This window comes from Micromys minutus (genome assembly GCF_963924665.1).
Source record: "Micromys minutus genome assembly, chromosome: 22".
In the NCBI taxonomy this organism is placed as follows: domain Eukaryota; kingdom Metazoa; phylum Chordata; class Mammalia; order Rodentia; family Muridae; genus Micromys; species Micromys minutus.
This window is the reverse complement of record NC_137957.1, coordinates 6,546,734-6,560,628: the sequence shown is the minus strand read 5'-3', so window position 1 is coordinate 6,560,628 and position 13,895 is coordinate 6,546,734. Positions and strand designations below refer to the sequence as shown.

The 13,895-nt window shown below is 45.3% G+C and overlaps 1 protein-coding gene across 2 annotated transcripts; it reads left to right on the top strand.

The window, feature by feature from the left end:
- Positions 1–832: 832 nt before the first annotated feature.
- Positions 833–5,010, top strand: CNPY2 (canopy FGF signaling regulator 2). 2 transcript variants are annotated; one of them, XM_080935584.1, is made up of 6 exons: positions 833–1,081; positions 1,624–1,736; positions 1,852–1,967; positions 3,865–4,068; positions 4,392–4,488; positions 4,853–5,010. In XM_080935584.1, exons 2-6 carry the CDS (start codon positions 1,649–1,651, stop codon positions 4,894–4,896), a joined length of 549 nt encoding a protein of 182 aa, XP_080791710.1. In that variant the 5' UTR covers positions 833–1,081; positions 1,624–1,648; the 3' UTR covers positions 4,897–5,010. The 2 variants fall into 2 exon arrangements, with proteins under 2 accessions (XP_080791710.1, XP_080791709.1); XM_080935583.1 differs by having other exon boundaries at positions 833–1,122.
- Positions 5,011–13,895: the final 8,885 nt, after the last annotated feature.

Sequence of the window (13,895 nt, the reverse complement as noted above, 5' to 3'; positions counted from 1 at the left end):
TCACCAAACAATGAGAAAATGAACTGTTCAGATTCACACCTAGAAATGAAGATTCTGGAGTCCCAAAATGCTGTAGTTGGCTAGCACCCTAAATACACAAAGCGATCTCAAATCCCAGTTTATCTTAAGACCTGTGGAGACAGGCATGGTGTCAACCTATTACCCTAACAGCTGAGCAGCGGAGAGCCACAATTCCCAACCAGCCTGAGACAGGAGTTGAGTTCAAGGCATCTTGGGCTACATAGCAAGACTCTGCTTACTCATGATAGTACCAGAGATAGTATGTGCTGGGATTTCAGGGGAGAATTGCCCTTTTCACAGCCTGAGAGCTAATAATATTTAACATAACAGCACACACCCCCATTCTCAGAGGATAAATTCGAAAAATCTCCAAGAACCTGCCTGAAAAGGCAGATAATACCAAAGATTATTTTTCCAATACATACCTAATGATAATTTATTAATTTGGCACAAGAAGGGAGTAACTTTTTTTTTTAAAGAAAAGACCTGTAGCTACTGTCAGAGTGGTACTGCAGTGCTTCCTGGGAAATGTAGTTTGCTGTGTCATGAAATCTTGGGCATTGAAACCTAGGTTTCTCTCCCAGTACTAATTGCATCTGCTTGCAAAGCCTAGCCCACCTAGTCTGATGCAGGATCCCCACGCACCACTTGAGCCTAGTCCTCACAGTAGGCTAGGCTACCTTTGTTCTTTGGGTGGTCACGTGAACCGACTCGCCACGCAAGTCTGGGTCCTCAAGCCTTCCAAGGGGTCCTCGCTGCCTTGGAGGCGCCCCTAAAGCTGCCTGCTCGCGCGAGAGTTTGGAGGGGCGGGCTTAGGGTCAGTTTCGTGGGGGCTCGCACGGGACCCTCAGATCTCCGCTTAGGTGCCTAGTTAAGTGCAGGAAGCTGGGCCAGGCGGTCACTGGCCACCCTGAACCTGGCGGGCGCAGGATCACTCTGGAGAAGCTGGGACAGCCCCGTTCTTCCCAGCCAGCTGCTAGGGTTGGGAACCACAGAAAGCAAAGTGAGAGTCCGGCTGCTTTCCAGTGCCTGGGCCACGGCGGCGGCCGTGGGAGCAGAGGTGGGACAGATGCGAGCGTCAGAGGCAGTGGGCGCACTGAGGTTGGGAATGGATCCGAGCGAAGCAATGGCGGAGTCCTTACAAAAGGGGCTGGTCCGTGTGCACGGGAACTTCATACGTTCTGGAGATGGGGATTCTGGAACCCTTGGTGCTAGGTCCATATAGGCCCTGGTTATGGAGTGTTCTCGCTGTCTTTGTGGCTTGACTGATGGTTCCTTGCCGGCAGCCCCTTACTGCCCGTCATCCTCGCATAATCGTTAACCTCCATCTCAAAGCTACGGCATAGCTCTGTGAACCCTCAGTGTCCAGTGTTAAAGTATCAACATCCAGGCCCTCACCTGTGGAGGGCATAGTTTCTGGAGCTGAGTCCCGATCCTGAGCTCACTTCCTATTCCCCCATCCTGAACTGCGGTCCCTCGGGTGTTTGTAACGCGGTCTTCCGGATAGGAGAAGCCTTTGAAGGCCTTGGGATGAAGGGTAGCGGTCATGGGAAAAATGGATCGCTTTCCTCATACCTGTGCTTTATTTTCATAAAAATCCAGGTGGAGCGATCCTGTTCGGCTAAAGATGAAAGGCTGGGGTTGGCTGGCCCTGCTTTTGGGGGTCCTGCTGGGAACTGCCTGGGCTCGAAGGAGCCAGGATCTACACTGTGGAGGTAAAAGCACAAATACCAGTGGAGAAGTGGGAGGAAGCCGACCCTTGGGAGTCCTAAGACACAAAGCTTGAAACAAGCTCACCATCCCCATCCCAATTCTCTTCCCTGACACCAGCTTGCAGGGCTCTGGTGGATGAATTAGAGTGGGAAATTGCCCGCGTGGACCCCAAGAAGACCATTCAGATGGGATCCTTCCGAATCAATCCAGATGGCAGTCAGTCAGTTGTGGAGGTAACTTACTGTCCCTCAAAGTAGCTCATCTGGGCTTAGAGTATGAACTTGGTTTAGATCGGAAGAGAAAAGAAGCAGGGAGTCATTCGACCTGTAATGATGATCACCTTTCTGAGTTCTGGGCTAGATCATAGAATTAGGTACTGTCTTCAAAAAGAAAAGAAACTGCGCGGTGTGGTGGTGCATGCCATTAATCCCAGCAATGGGGAGGCAGAGGCAGGCTGATCTTGAGTTTGAGGCCAGCCTGGTCTACCAAGAGAGTTCCCAAACAGCCAGGGCTGTTACAGAAAGAAACCCTATCTGGAAAAACCAATAGACCAAATAAAAACAAACAAAAAACAATGAGCCAGAAGATTGTGTGTCTGAAGGACTGGGCTGTGAGCCAGTTATGGCATCTGCATGCCTGTAATCCTAGTACTGGGAGATAGAGACGAGATGGTCAGGAGTTTAAGGCCAGCCTGGACTACTTAAGACCCTGCCTCATAAACAACAGAGCAGTTGGGCTCTGCCTATCTGGAAGAGGCTGAGAAGTTATAACCAAGTATTTCTTGGCTCCAAACCTCAATGAATTATTTGAGCTGTAGAAATTAAGCCTTGATTAGTCCATTTCCCCACACCCCCAGTTCACATGACTCTGGTTTCACTATAGCAGTATTGATATATGTGTATAGATAGATCTCAGTTGATAGAGTGCTAAGCTAGCATGCTCAGAACCCTGGGTTTGGTCCTTAGCATCCCACAAACCCAGCATACTGGCACACACCTGTAATCCCTGGACTCAGAGTCTTCCTTGGAGCTAGAGAGATGGTTCAGTGGTTAGGGGTGCGCTGCTGTTGCAGAGGACTTGGTTCAGATTCTAGCACCCACCACGTAGTGTCTCATAATTCCTTCTGGGGAATCTAACATTCTCTTCTGGTGTCTACGGCCACCGGACGTGCGTACATGCAAGCAAACACTCATGCATAAAAGAAGTCTTTGTATTCAAGAAATGTATATTAGCTAGAAACATAAGTTAAAGCTATACCTAGTAAATAATATGCAAGGACATTTATTTTAATGACTTATTTATTTTTACTCTATGTGGGTTGGTGTTTTGTGTGTCTGTCTGAGGGTGCCGGATCCCCTGGAGTTAAAAACAATTGTGAGATGCCGTGTGTAAACCCTGGAACAACAGCAGGTGTTCCTAAACACTGAGCCATCTCTCCAGCCCCTTCAAGGAAGCGTTCCCATGAAGCATGTCAGTGTGCTGTCATCAAAGCCTGTACCATCTCTTTACATTTTTGTTTGTTTGTTTTTTAATTTTTTTTCAAGACTGGGTCGGGCTGGAAAGATGGCTCAGTGGTTAAGAGCACTGACTGTTCTTCCAGTGGTCCTGAGTTCAAATCCCAGCAACCACATGGTAGCTCACAACCATCTGTAATGGGATCTGATGCCCTCTTCTGGTTTGTCTGACTGACAACAGTGTACTTACATATAATAAATAAATAAATCTTTAAAACAAAACAAAACAAAATGACAGGCTGGAGAGATGGCTCAGAGGTTAAGAGCACTAACTGCTCTTCCAGAGGTCCTGAGTTCAATTCCCAGCAACCACATGGTGGCTCACAACCATCTGTAATGGGATCTGATGCCCTCTTCTGGTGTATCTGAAGACAGCTACAGTGTAATATAAGTAAACATAAATAAAATAAATAAATCTTTTTAAAAAAGTAACTTGAGAGGAAGAAAGGATGAGTAGACATTGTGACAGAACATTATTAGGAAAGGTTTTTTTTTTTTTTTTGCTTTTGTTTTTTTAGAATGAGTTGTTTGAGCTAGGTTTGAAAGGAAAAGCAAGAGTTCAAATGACTTATATCTGAGGTAGAAGAGGGCGATCACAGGCTTCGTCCATCTCTAGGTACCTTATGCCCGCTCAGAAGCCCACCTCACAGAATTGCTTGAGGAGGTATGTGACCGAATGAAGGAGTATGGGGAACAGATAGACCCTTCTACCCACCGCAAGAACTACGTCCGTGTTGTGGGCCGGAACGGAGAATCCAGTGAACTGGACTTGCAGGGTATTCGGATCGATTCAGATATCAGCGGCACCCTCAAGTTTGCGGTGAGTTCTGGCTGTAAGTAGCTGGCTCTTGGGAGTTCGTAGGGATTCCCGGGCAGACTGGGAGTTGGAGGTGGGTATGGTGACGCATGCTTGTCACCACTGCTTGTCACCCAGCACTCGAGGGGCAGCTGCACCTCGGGTTGGAAGATCAGCACAAGTCTGAGGCTGGCCTAGTTCATAGTGAGGTCTAGGCCAGCTGGGGCCATATAGTGAGACCCTGTCTATAAAATCCCAACCCCCACCCCAAAACCAGGTAGAGGGCTGAGCCAGTGTCTGCCCCGTCTGGGGATCCTGGGTCAGTTCTCTGTCTTCTTGGTCGGCAGTGTGAGAGCATTGTGGAGGAGTACGAAGATGAGCTTATTGAATTCTTCTCGAGAGAGGCTGACAACGTTAAAGACAAACTCTGCAGTAAGCGGACAGGTAAGTACCTTTCATTTCATGTCCTATGCTCCCAGCCTTGTGGAACCCCGCTTGCAGCCCTGACCCTCACCACACAGAGCGTGTGCCCACACACTCAGACCTCTGATAGATGTCCCACACAACTGGCTTCCATTTCCCTTAGCTTAGGGTTCAGAGGGATTTCTCTCTAATCTCTACCTGATGGTTTTCAGAATATGTCTCTGTTACCCTGGATACAGGAGAGGGAGTGGTGTGGGTAGTTTGCCACTTCAAAGTGTGTTCTTTGAAGAATGGTAGTTGTCGGTTGGCTTGGGGTGTTCTCTGGTAAAGGGTGTGTGGGTGTGAGAGTGACTGTTCCATTCACGTTGTTACGTGCAATTTGCAGATCTATGTGACCATGCCCTGCACAGATCCCATGATGAGCTATGAATCACTGGAGCAAGCAGCCTACACCACCTTGACAGAACGCCCCCAGGAGGGGAGGATGGTGGCGGTGCCTTTTATATTTTGTTTTTATGGAAATGAACTGAAAAACTCTTGGAACCAAAAGTACAAACCGTGTTGTCTTTTATGCCCAAGTGTAGCCTTTGTATCGGGTTTGCAGGAGGGAAGACAGTGGACGGGTGGATCGATAACATTCATTTAAGAGGGCCCTGGCCCGTTATTTCCCTGTGGGGTCCTGTTCACTTACAAGCTGCGGATGAGTGTTTATTCAGTGGTTAGCAACTGGCGGGTGGAGAAAGAGAACCTGAATGAATGCTGGAGAAGCACTGAAGGTGGGAGTGGTACGGACGGAAGCCACTCAGCTGGGTTGTCCTTTCCTTCCTTTCTCTCTCTCTCTCTCTCTCTCTCTCTCTCTCTCTTTCTCTTTCTCTCCCTCTCTTTCCCCCTCCCCCCTTCCCTCCTTCCTAGAATACTGTCGCCGTACTTCAGACACATCAGAAGAGGGTGTCATATATCCCATTACAGATGGTTGTGAGCCACCATGTGGTTGCTGGGAATTGAACTCAGGACCTCTGGAAGAGCAGTCGGTGCTCTTAACCACTGAGCCAACTCTCCAGCCCTCTGTGTTCTTCCCTCTCTGCCTTTTCCAGATGGAGGGTCCAAGAGCAAAGATAGGAAGGGAAAAGGATGTGCCAACCCAACCCGGTGGGAAAGCAAGGGTTGTATCAGATAGGGCAGATAAGGTGAGGGAGGCCACTTTTAAGAGGCCTTACTTACTGGCCCTCAGCTTCGATGCAAACAGCCACTGTAAAGTGCACCTTTCTTTGGCTCAGGAAACAGCTGAGTTAGCTTGTGTCACGTGTAAAGAGTCCTGGGTATGTCCACTGTCAAAAAAATAATCCATGTCAGGTAGGGTAGGACACTCTAATTCCAGCACCTGTGAGTCTGAGGCAGGAGGATTACAAGTTTAAGGGCTGCCTTGGTTACTTAGTGAGACTCTTAAAAATATTTCCCCGGTTAGCAGGAGAGATAGCTGAGTGGTTAACAACACTAGCTGCTCTTTCAGAGGCCACAGGTTTAATTCCCAGCTTCAATAGGGCTGTTCACAACCATCTGTAACTCTAGGTCTTGGGCATCTGATGCTTCCCACTGGCCTTTTTGGGAACCAGGTACACAGGTGGTGCACAAACATTCAGGCAAAACTTCCATACGTATAAATCCTTCCTGCCATGAAAGATGTATCGTTTTTTATATATCGAAAGCCACTGTTAGTCTAGACTATCCTATACTGGACTCGATGTTAAAATCTAAGATACCTTTTTTTTTCCCTGTGTAGCACTGGCTGGCCCAGAACTCACTCTGTAGACCAGGCTGGCCTTGAATTTACAGAGATTGCCTGCCTCGGCTTCCTGAGTGCTGGGATTAAAGGCATGAGCCACTGCTGCCCAGCCCTTTGAGACTTCTTAAATATCCCAATGCTGAGTTCAGAGTTTAGAATGAAACATTTGTCTCCGTCTTAGGAATGGCTCCCCTCTCAGATTTCCACTTTATTTTCTGTATTGGTTATCTTGCCTGTATGTGCTGGGTGCCTGTGGAGATCAGAACTGAAGTTACAGTCAGTTATGAACTAGCATGTGGGATGTGGGAACGGGGGAATTGAACCTTGAACCTCTCCAGGAGCAACAAATACTGACCCGTCTCTCCAGCCCCAGTGGTTGTTTTCTCTATGGAGTTGCTGGGGATGGGATGTAACAAAGTTTCGCTCTTTAACTTTATGTCTGTTTTGTTTGTGAACTGACTGCCTTTGGAGGTCAGAGGACAAGCTCTGGGAGTCGGTTCTCTGGTGGGTCCAGAGATCAAACTCAGGTCTACAGACTTGGTGTCATTTGCCTTTATCTGCTAAGCCATATTACCCACCCCTCAGGTTAAACAAAGACAACTTTTAAAGCTGGGTGTGAGGCCTCACACTAGTTATTCCAGCACTCGGAGAAATGAGGCAGGAGGATTGCCCAGAATTGGAAGACAGATGGACTGCTGCATAAACCTTGTCTCAAAACAAGAATACAAGGGTTGGACAAGTGGGTCAGGGAGTAAAGGCACCTGCTGCCAGGCCTGACCGGAGTCTAATCCTCAAGTCCCACTCGGGAGGAGGGAATTGTGAGTGGTGGCACTCAGGAGGCAGAGGCAGGGGGATCTCTGAATTTGAGGCCAGCCTGGGCTACAGAGTGAGTTCCAGGACAGACAGAAACCCTGTCTCAAAATAACAACAAAGGCCCCAGTGTTTTAGAATCATTTTAGAAAGAGACCTTGGGTGGGCACCATGGCTAGTGGCTGGGAGAAGGTTCTCAGGTTTGAAGCCAGCCTGAACTAGTTGGTGAGGCTCTGTCTCAAGAGCAAAAGAACTTGAAATTCATGTGGTTTACCTCTTCCCAGTTTATGAGGTCCGGAGAAGCTACAAATTCTAAAGTCTGAATTCAGTAGTAAAACTGGATCTATAATTTTCTTGCCAATCTGATTTAAAGTAGTTACAAAGTAGCTTTAAGACTTAATTTGTTGTTGTTGTTGTTATTATTATTGTTGTTGTTATTATTATTATTATTATTGAGACAGGGTCTTACCAGGTAGCCCTGAGTGGGCTGGAATTCAGTTCACTGTATAGTCTATGCTAACCCAGAGAGGTCTGTCTGCTTCTGCATCTCTAGTACTGGATTAAAAGCACATGCCACCAGGTTTGGCCAGAGCATTTTAACCCCCAGACTTATATGTGAGGTTGTCTACATATACATTTGTGTACCATGTGACTGCCTGTGGAGGTCAGAAAAGGGTGTTGCATCTGGAACTGAAGCTGAGCGTGGCTGTGGGTACTGCAAATGGAACCTAGGACTTCTGGAAGAGTAGCGGGTGCTCTCAATCTCTGAGCTACCTCCAGTCCCTGGAGCATATTTTAAAGAAGAAAGAGGGTAATTTGTATATGCATTCATGGACACATGTAGAAGTCAGAGGGCAACTTGATGAAGCTACTCCTTCCACCTTGGCATTGTTGGGGTCCAGGAGTCACCCCAATAACTATATGATCTCAGACTAGGATAGTTTATTGTGCATTTGCCCCAGGACTGATTGCTCACAGCTGCAGACCAAGCTTGGGAGCTGACTGTGACCTTGAGCCAGGATCCTATAGAGCTTTCAAGTCTGAAATCCACAAACATGTGTGCCAAGTTATTCCACCAAACAGGATTTAGGGACAAGGGATTTCCTTAGGAACATATCTTTGTTGTACCTTTGTCCTGTTCCCATTGTTTGGGGTATTCATCTGTGACATGGGACTTGGCTTGTTTAATATTCATGTTTTAACTTGCCAACCAGGATGGCAGTTACCCACATACATGTCTCTGCCAAGCAGGATGTCAGTTCCCAGGGAGGTCTTGTGAACTTCAAATTTACTTGACCCGTATTCAAAATGGAAGTTTTACTCCAAATGGCTTCTTATATTAGAGCAGGTATCTCTTATGGTTGGGTCCATCCCAGGGGCAGTTTTAAAGGCAAGAAACCATAAAAGCTCATACATAGATGTAGGAAGTGCTGCTGGGTGGTTGGTTTGGGTCCAAATTACTGTGGCTAACTATACAAAGCAGTTCTTTCTTTATTTATTTATTTATGTATGTGAGTACACTGAGCTGTCTTCAGACACACCAGAAGAGAACATCAGATCCCAGTATAGATGGTTGTAAGCCACCATGTGGTTGTTGGGATTTGAACTCAGGACCTCTGGAAGAGTAGTCGGTGTTCTTAACCACCAAGTCTCCAGCCCTACAAAGCAGTTCTAACTGAACTCTATTGTGATTGTGTTAAGGCCTAGGTAAAATGTTAATGGTTTATGCACTGTTACTTGTCTATCATGAAACTTTTTCATGAGCTGTTACGAGGAAATTTTCCTCATACACTGTTACTGCTTTACCAGAATGTCCTGTGCCTTGGTGTTCTTGGAAACCAATCACAGTAGAAGTCAGAACTGCTTTGTACAGTAAGCTTGGACCCACACCAACCATCCAGGAGCACTTCTTGTACCTATGTATGAGCTTTTGTGGTTTCTTGCCTTTGTAAGCTGCCCCTGGGATGGAACCCAATATAAGAGAGACACCTGTTTCAATATAAGAAACTTTTTGGAATAAGACTTCCATTTTGAATAGGGATCAAGTAAAGTTGAAGTTTGCAAGACCTTCCTAGGAACTGACATCCTGGTTGGCAAGTTAGGACATGAATGTTAGACAAGGTAAGTCCTCTACCATAGTTAAAATACCCCAACCAATGGGAACAGGACAAAGGTACAACAAAGACATGTTCCTAAGGAAATCCCTTGTCCCTAAATCCTGTTTGGTGGAATAACTTGGCACAGATGTTTGTGGGTTTTAGGCATAAAAGCCCTTTAGGATCTTAACATCACAACCAGTTCCTCAGTCTGGTCTGTGGCCCTGATATATCAATCTTGGGGTATGGCATTCAAAAAACCGTCCCTATTTGACTAAGATCTGTGTTTGAATAGTTTGTGCAAGAATTCCCAGACACCAACACTTAGTTTCCAAGAACACCAAAGCACAGAACATATGCAATCAACTAACAAGGCAGGAGAGAGTCTCCTTGTAACATTAGTAACAACACAAAATGGCAGGCTAGACAGGGGGCAGTCACCAGGCCTTAACAGACATGATTGGAATTGGAGCTGAGTTTTCAGGGTGTGTGTGTGTGTGTGTGTGTTTCATGTGCACATCCCTTTTTTTTTTTCATTTTTACTAATTTTTAGAATTTTTTTTTTTCATTTGCATTGGTGTTTTGTCTTCCTGTTTGTCTGTGTGAGGAGAGTGTTGGGTCCTGTGGAACTTGAGTTACAAGCAGTTGTGAGCTGCCAAAATGGGTCCTGGGAATTGAACCTGGGTCCTCTGGAAGAGCATCCAGTGCTCTTAACTGCTGAGCCATCTCTCCAGCCTCTCTGTCCCCCCCACCCCATGCTTCTTCTTCTTCTTTTTTTTTTTTTTTTTTTAAGACTAGGTTTCTGGTTGTTCTGGAACTCACTCTATAGACTAGGCTAATTTCAAACCCAGAGATTTGCCTGCCTCTGCCTCCCAAGTGCTGGAACTAAGGCATGCCTGGCTAAGCCTTTCTTCTTCTTCTTTTCAAAGATTTTATTTATTTATTTTATATATGTGACTTCACTGTTGCTGTCTTCAGCCACACCAGAGAGATCTCATTAGATGATGGATGTGGTTTCTGGGATTTGAACTCAGGATCTCTGGAAGAGCAGCCAGTGCTCTTAGCCACTGAACCATCTCTCCAGCCTGGAGACTATATTCTTAACTTTACAAATCAAATTCTATTTTAGGCATTAGATGCCTTATTTATTTCTCAGTAACGTAAAGTTTCAACCAATGTTTCCAAAATTTTATTACATAAAATTTTATTACATGAAAATGTAGTCCTGGTGGGAGTGATGGACCAGTGGTTTAGAGCGCTTGCTCGTACCGAGGTCCTGGGGTTGGTTCCCGGCACCCACATGGTGGCTCACAGCTGCCTGTAACTCCAGTTTCAGAACCTGACACTTCCTTCTGACTTGCATGGGTACTAGACAAGAGGCTCATTTAAACAAAAAGTTTTTGTTTTTTTAAGAAAGAAAATGTACAGCCTCATCACCCAGGGCTGCATGCCTGTAGTTCTAGCTAAACTAGAGGCTGATGTAGGAGGAGACTTGAAATCATGAGTTGGAAACCAACCTATGCAAAAGAAACAAAATCCCACTAGATTTTGTTATCCCATCATGTGGAGGCAGAAGCAGGAAGGTCTCAAGTTCAAGATCAAACCTGTGAGTAAGATCTTGTCTTTTTTTTTTTCTAAAGATTTATTTATTTATTTTATGTTTGTGAGTACACTGTTGCTGTCTTCAGACACAACAGAAGAGACACCAGATCTCATTACAGATGGTTGTGAGGCACCATGTGGTTGCTGGGAATTGAACTCAGGACCTCTGGAAGAGCAGTTACTGCTCTTAACTGAGCCATCTCTCCAGCCCTACATTTTGTTTGTTTGTTTGTCTGTTTGAGACAGAGTATCCTGGGTGTACTGGATTTCTCTCTGTAGAGAACAGGCTGGCCTCAAACTCAGAGGTCCACCTGCCTCTGCCTGCCAACCTCTAGGATCAAAGGCATGAGCCCAGCTGACAAACTGCATTATTTTAAAGATTTATTTATTTACTTTACGTGAGTACATCGTCACTATCTTCAAACATAATAGAAGAGAGCATTAGATCTCATTACAGATGGTTGTGAGTCACCGTGTGGTTGCTTGGAATTGAACTCAGGACCTCTGGAAGAGCAGTCAGTGCTCTTAACTGCTGAGCCATCTCTGCAGCCCCAAACAGTATTTTAAGGGAGGGCAAACCCAGGGCTTTGCTAAGCCAGTGTTCTACTGTTGAGCTGTGTATTTTTAGCTTAGAACTCTTTGCTGTTGAGAAAAAGCAGAGACAAAGTTCTTTGCTATTATTTTGTTGCTTGTTTGAGGCAAGGTCCTGCTGTGCACTGAGCTAACATAGAATATTGACACAATGCTAGCTGTTCTGGATCCCGTGTATCCCGGGCGGATGTTTAACTCTAGGACTTCCTGCTTCTGCTTCCTAAATGATGAAATTACAAATATACATACCACCATGAGCAGCATGATTTCACTTGATCTTTGTGACTCTATTATTTTTATATAAAAAACTTGTTTTCTTTTTAAAGATTTATTTATCATATATAAGTACACTGTCACTATCTTCAGACACACCAGAAGAGGGCATCAGGTCTCATTAAAGATGATGTGAACCACCATGTGGTTGCTGGGAATTGAACTCAGGACCTCTGGAAGAGCAGTTAGTGCTCTAACCACTGGGCCATCTCTCCAGCCTGACCCTGTTTCTTTAAAATACTTTAGGGTTGAGGTTGTAGTTCTCGTGTTTAATGCTTTCCTGGTGTTCATCAACCTTGTATTTGATCCCTACTATCTTGTTCACTGTGGTCATTTCAGCTGCTACATGGCTTGTCCTTTCTTTTCTCCCTTCGTTTCTTTCTTCTTTTCTTTCTTCCTTCTTTCCCTCCCTCCTTCCTTCCTTCCTATTCTTTCTTCTTCTTCCTTCATTTCTTCCTTATCTGTATGTGTTCTAGGGTGGGTGTCTCCAGTTACGGGTATCAGTTATGGATGTGCAAAGGTTTTACACGTGGGTGAGACTGCATAGTTCTTATCTTTTAAAGTACCTTTATAGCAGCACATTGAGCTGATGTCTCCAGGAGACCATAGACAGTGGTTCCAAAATCCTGTATGGCCAGGGTGTAGTTCAGTGGAAGAATATTTGCCTAGTATGCAGGATGCCTTGGATTCCTAGTATCTAGGGCGTAGATGGTAAAGCTTGGTTGGCAGAGAGACATGAGCTTTGGAATGAGGCTGGCTTGAATTCTAGCTAGGCCAGCTATGAGCGATGGGCCTTGGCCGGACATTTAATCTGAATTTCCTTCTCTTTAAAGGTACTATTACCTACGTATTATAGAGTTGTAAGGATTAATTAAGATGACTCATGTACCATAGTTAGATAGTAAGTTGAAACAGTAAGCACTAACTACAGGTTAGCTTTGTTCTGCCAGGCATGGCAGTGTATGCCTATGAGCCAGGTGCTCTACTGGCTGAGGCAGGGGGATCACAAGTTCTCCACCAACCTCGGCAACGTAGTGAGATTCTTGCCTCAAAATAAATTAAAATTTTCTTTTAGACAGGGTTTCATCTACCCCAGGCTGTTCTTGAATTTATTGTGTAACCAAAGATGACCTTGAACTCCAGAGTTTCCTGCTTCCACCTCCCAAATGTTGGAATTATACATACATGTGCCATGCCTAGTTTCTCAACATTTAAAAAATTCGTGGCCTGGTATAGCATATGTGAGACTCATATAACCATACATGATTCTGTACACACACAGAGAGCAAAAGCTACTGTCTAGTAAGTTTGTTTACCTATAGTAGACAATTTTAAGAGGATTCTAGAGCCCTCATGCTCACACTTGCTTCTGACCACCAGGGGGCACTGTTGTCCCTGAGCATTTTGAATCTTCCCAAGGTCACAATGATGTCAAGTCTTCTCTGTGGCCCCTTCTTGTTCTCACTCAGGTGTTTTTGGACCTAGAGTTTCCTTGGTTGTTATATACATGCGGTCTTAACTTTCCCGTCTATGTTCAGAAAGAGACTCTACAGGTAGGGGTGTGGTTTGGTGTTTGAGTATTCGTATAGCGTGTTAGAAACCACGTTAATCCCCAGCAATGAGGGACAAACTGATACAGACTGAGCTTAACCCCCTTCATCTCTGGGCTTTCACATTGACTTCATCACAATGAACACCAGGATTGAACAACCTAAATAAAAAAATTGATGTGAAAATATGGAATCCTATCATGGGGCTTAAAGCATTTACTGTCCCCACCTTCTCCTTGCAGTTATTAAAAATCCGATTACCATCATGGCACATCCAATAATTGTCCCTTCAGCAGCCTCACCTGATGGAGACAGCCTCTCGCTATGTATGGCACTGGAGTTCAGGCCTCTGATCTGACAGCTAGTCTCTGTAGATAATTAACTATGGGGGAAGGAACCAGGTCAGACTATTCTGGGGTTATGAGGAAACCCAATGTGAGATACTAAATTGGGACCAAATATTGATCAGTGAAGCTTTGAAGTTCCGGGGGAGGTAGTCTGGGTCATTGCTTCTCCATGGGTGCAGCTTCTCTTGATAGAGTCCTCTCCTAAGAACTAGCAAAAGATTTCCAAGCCAGAACACTGCTGGGCAGGTATGAATATGTATGTGAGAGAACTTGGGGAAATGGAGGTTTTCTTTATCCTTTTCCAAGTGTAAGCCACAAACTGCATCCTCTATAAACAAGGACTATCTGAACTTGGCTTACATGGATACTGAGACCT

What these genes read in the sequence shown, in the direction of transcription:
- CNPY2 (XM_080935583.1), top strand. Translation starts at nt 1,091, where the DNA reads ATGCGAGCGTCAGAGGCAGTGGGCGCACTGAG. An exon ending in GAGGCAGTGGGCGCACTGAG is followed by an intron (nt 1,123 to 1,623) that starts GTTGGGAATGGA and finishes ATAAAAATCCAG; the next exon opens with GTGGAGCGATCCTGTTCGGC. An exon ending in ACTCTGCAGTAAGCGGACAG is followed by an intron (nt 4,489 to 4,852) that starts GTAAGTACCTTT and finishes TGCAATTTGCAG; the next exon opens with ATCTATGTGACCATGCCCTG.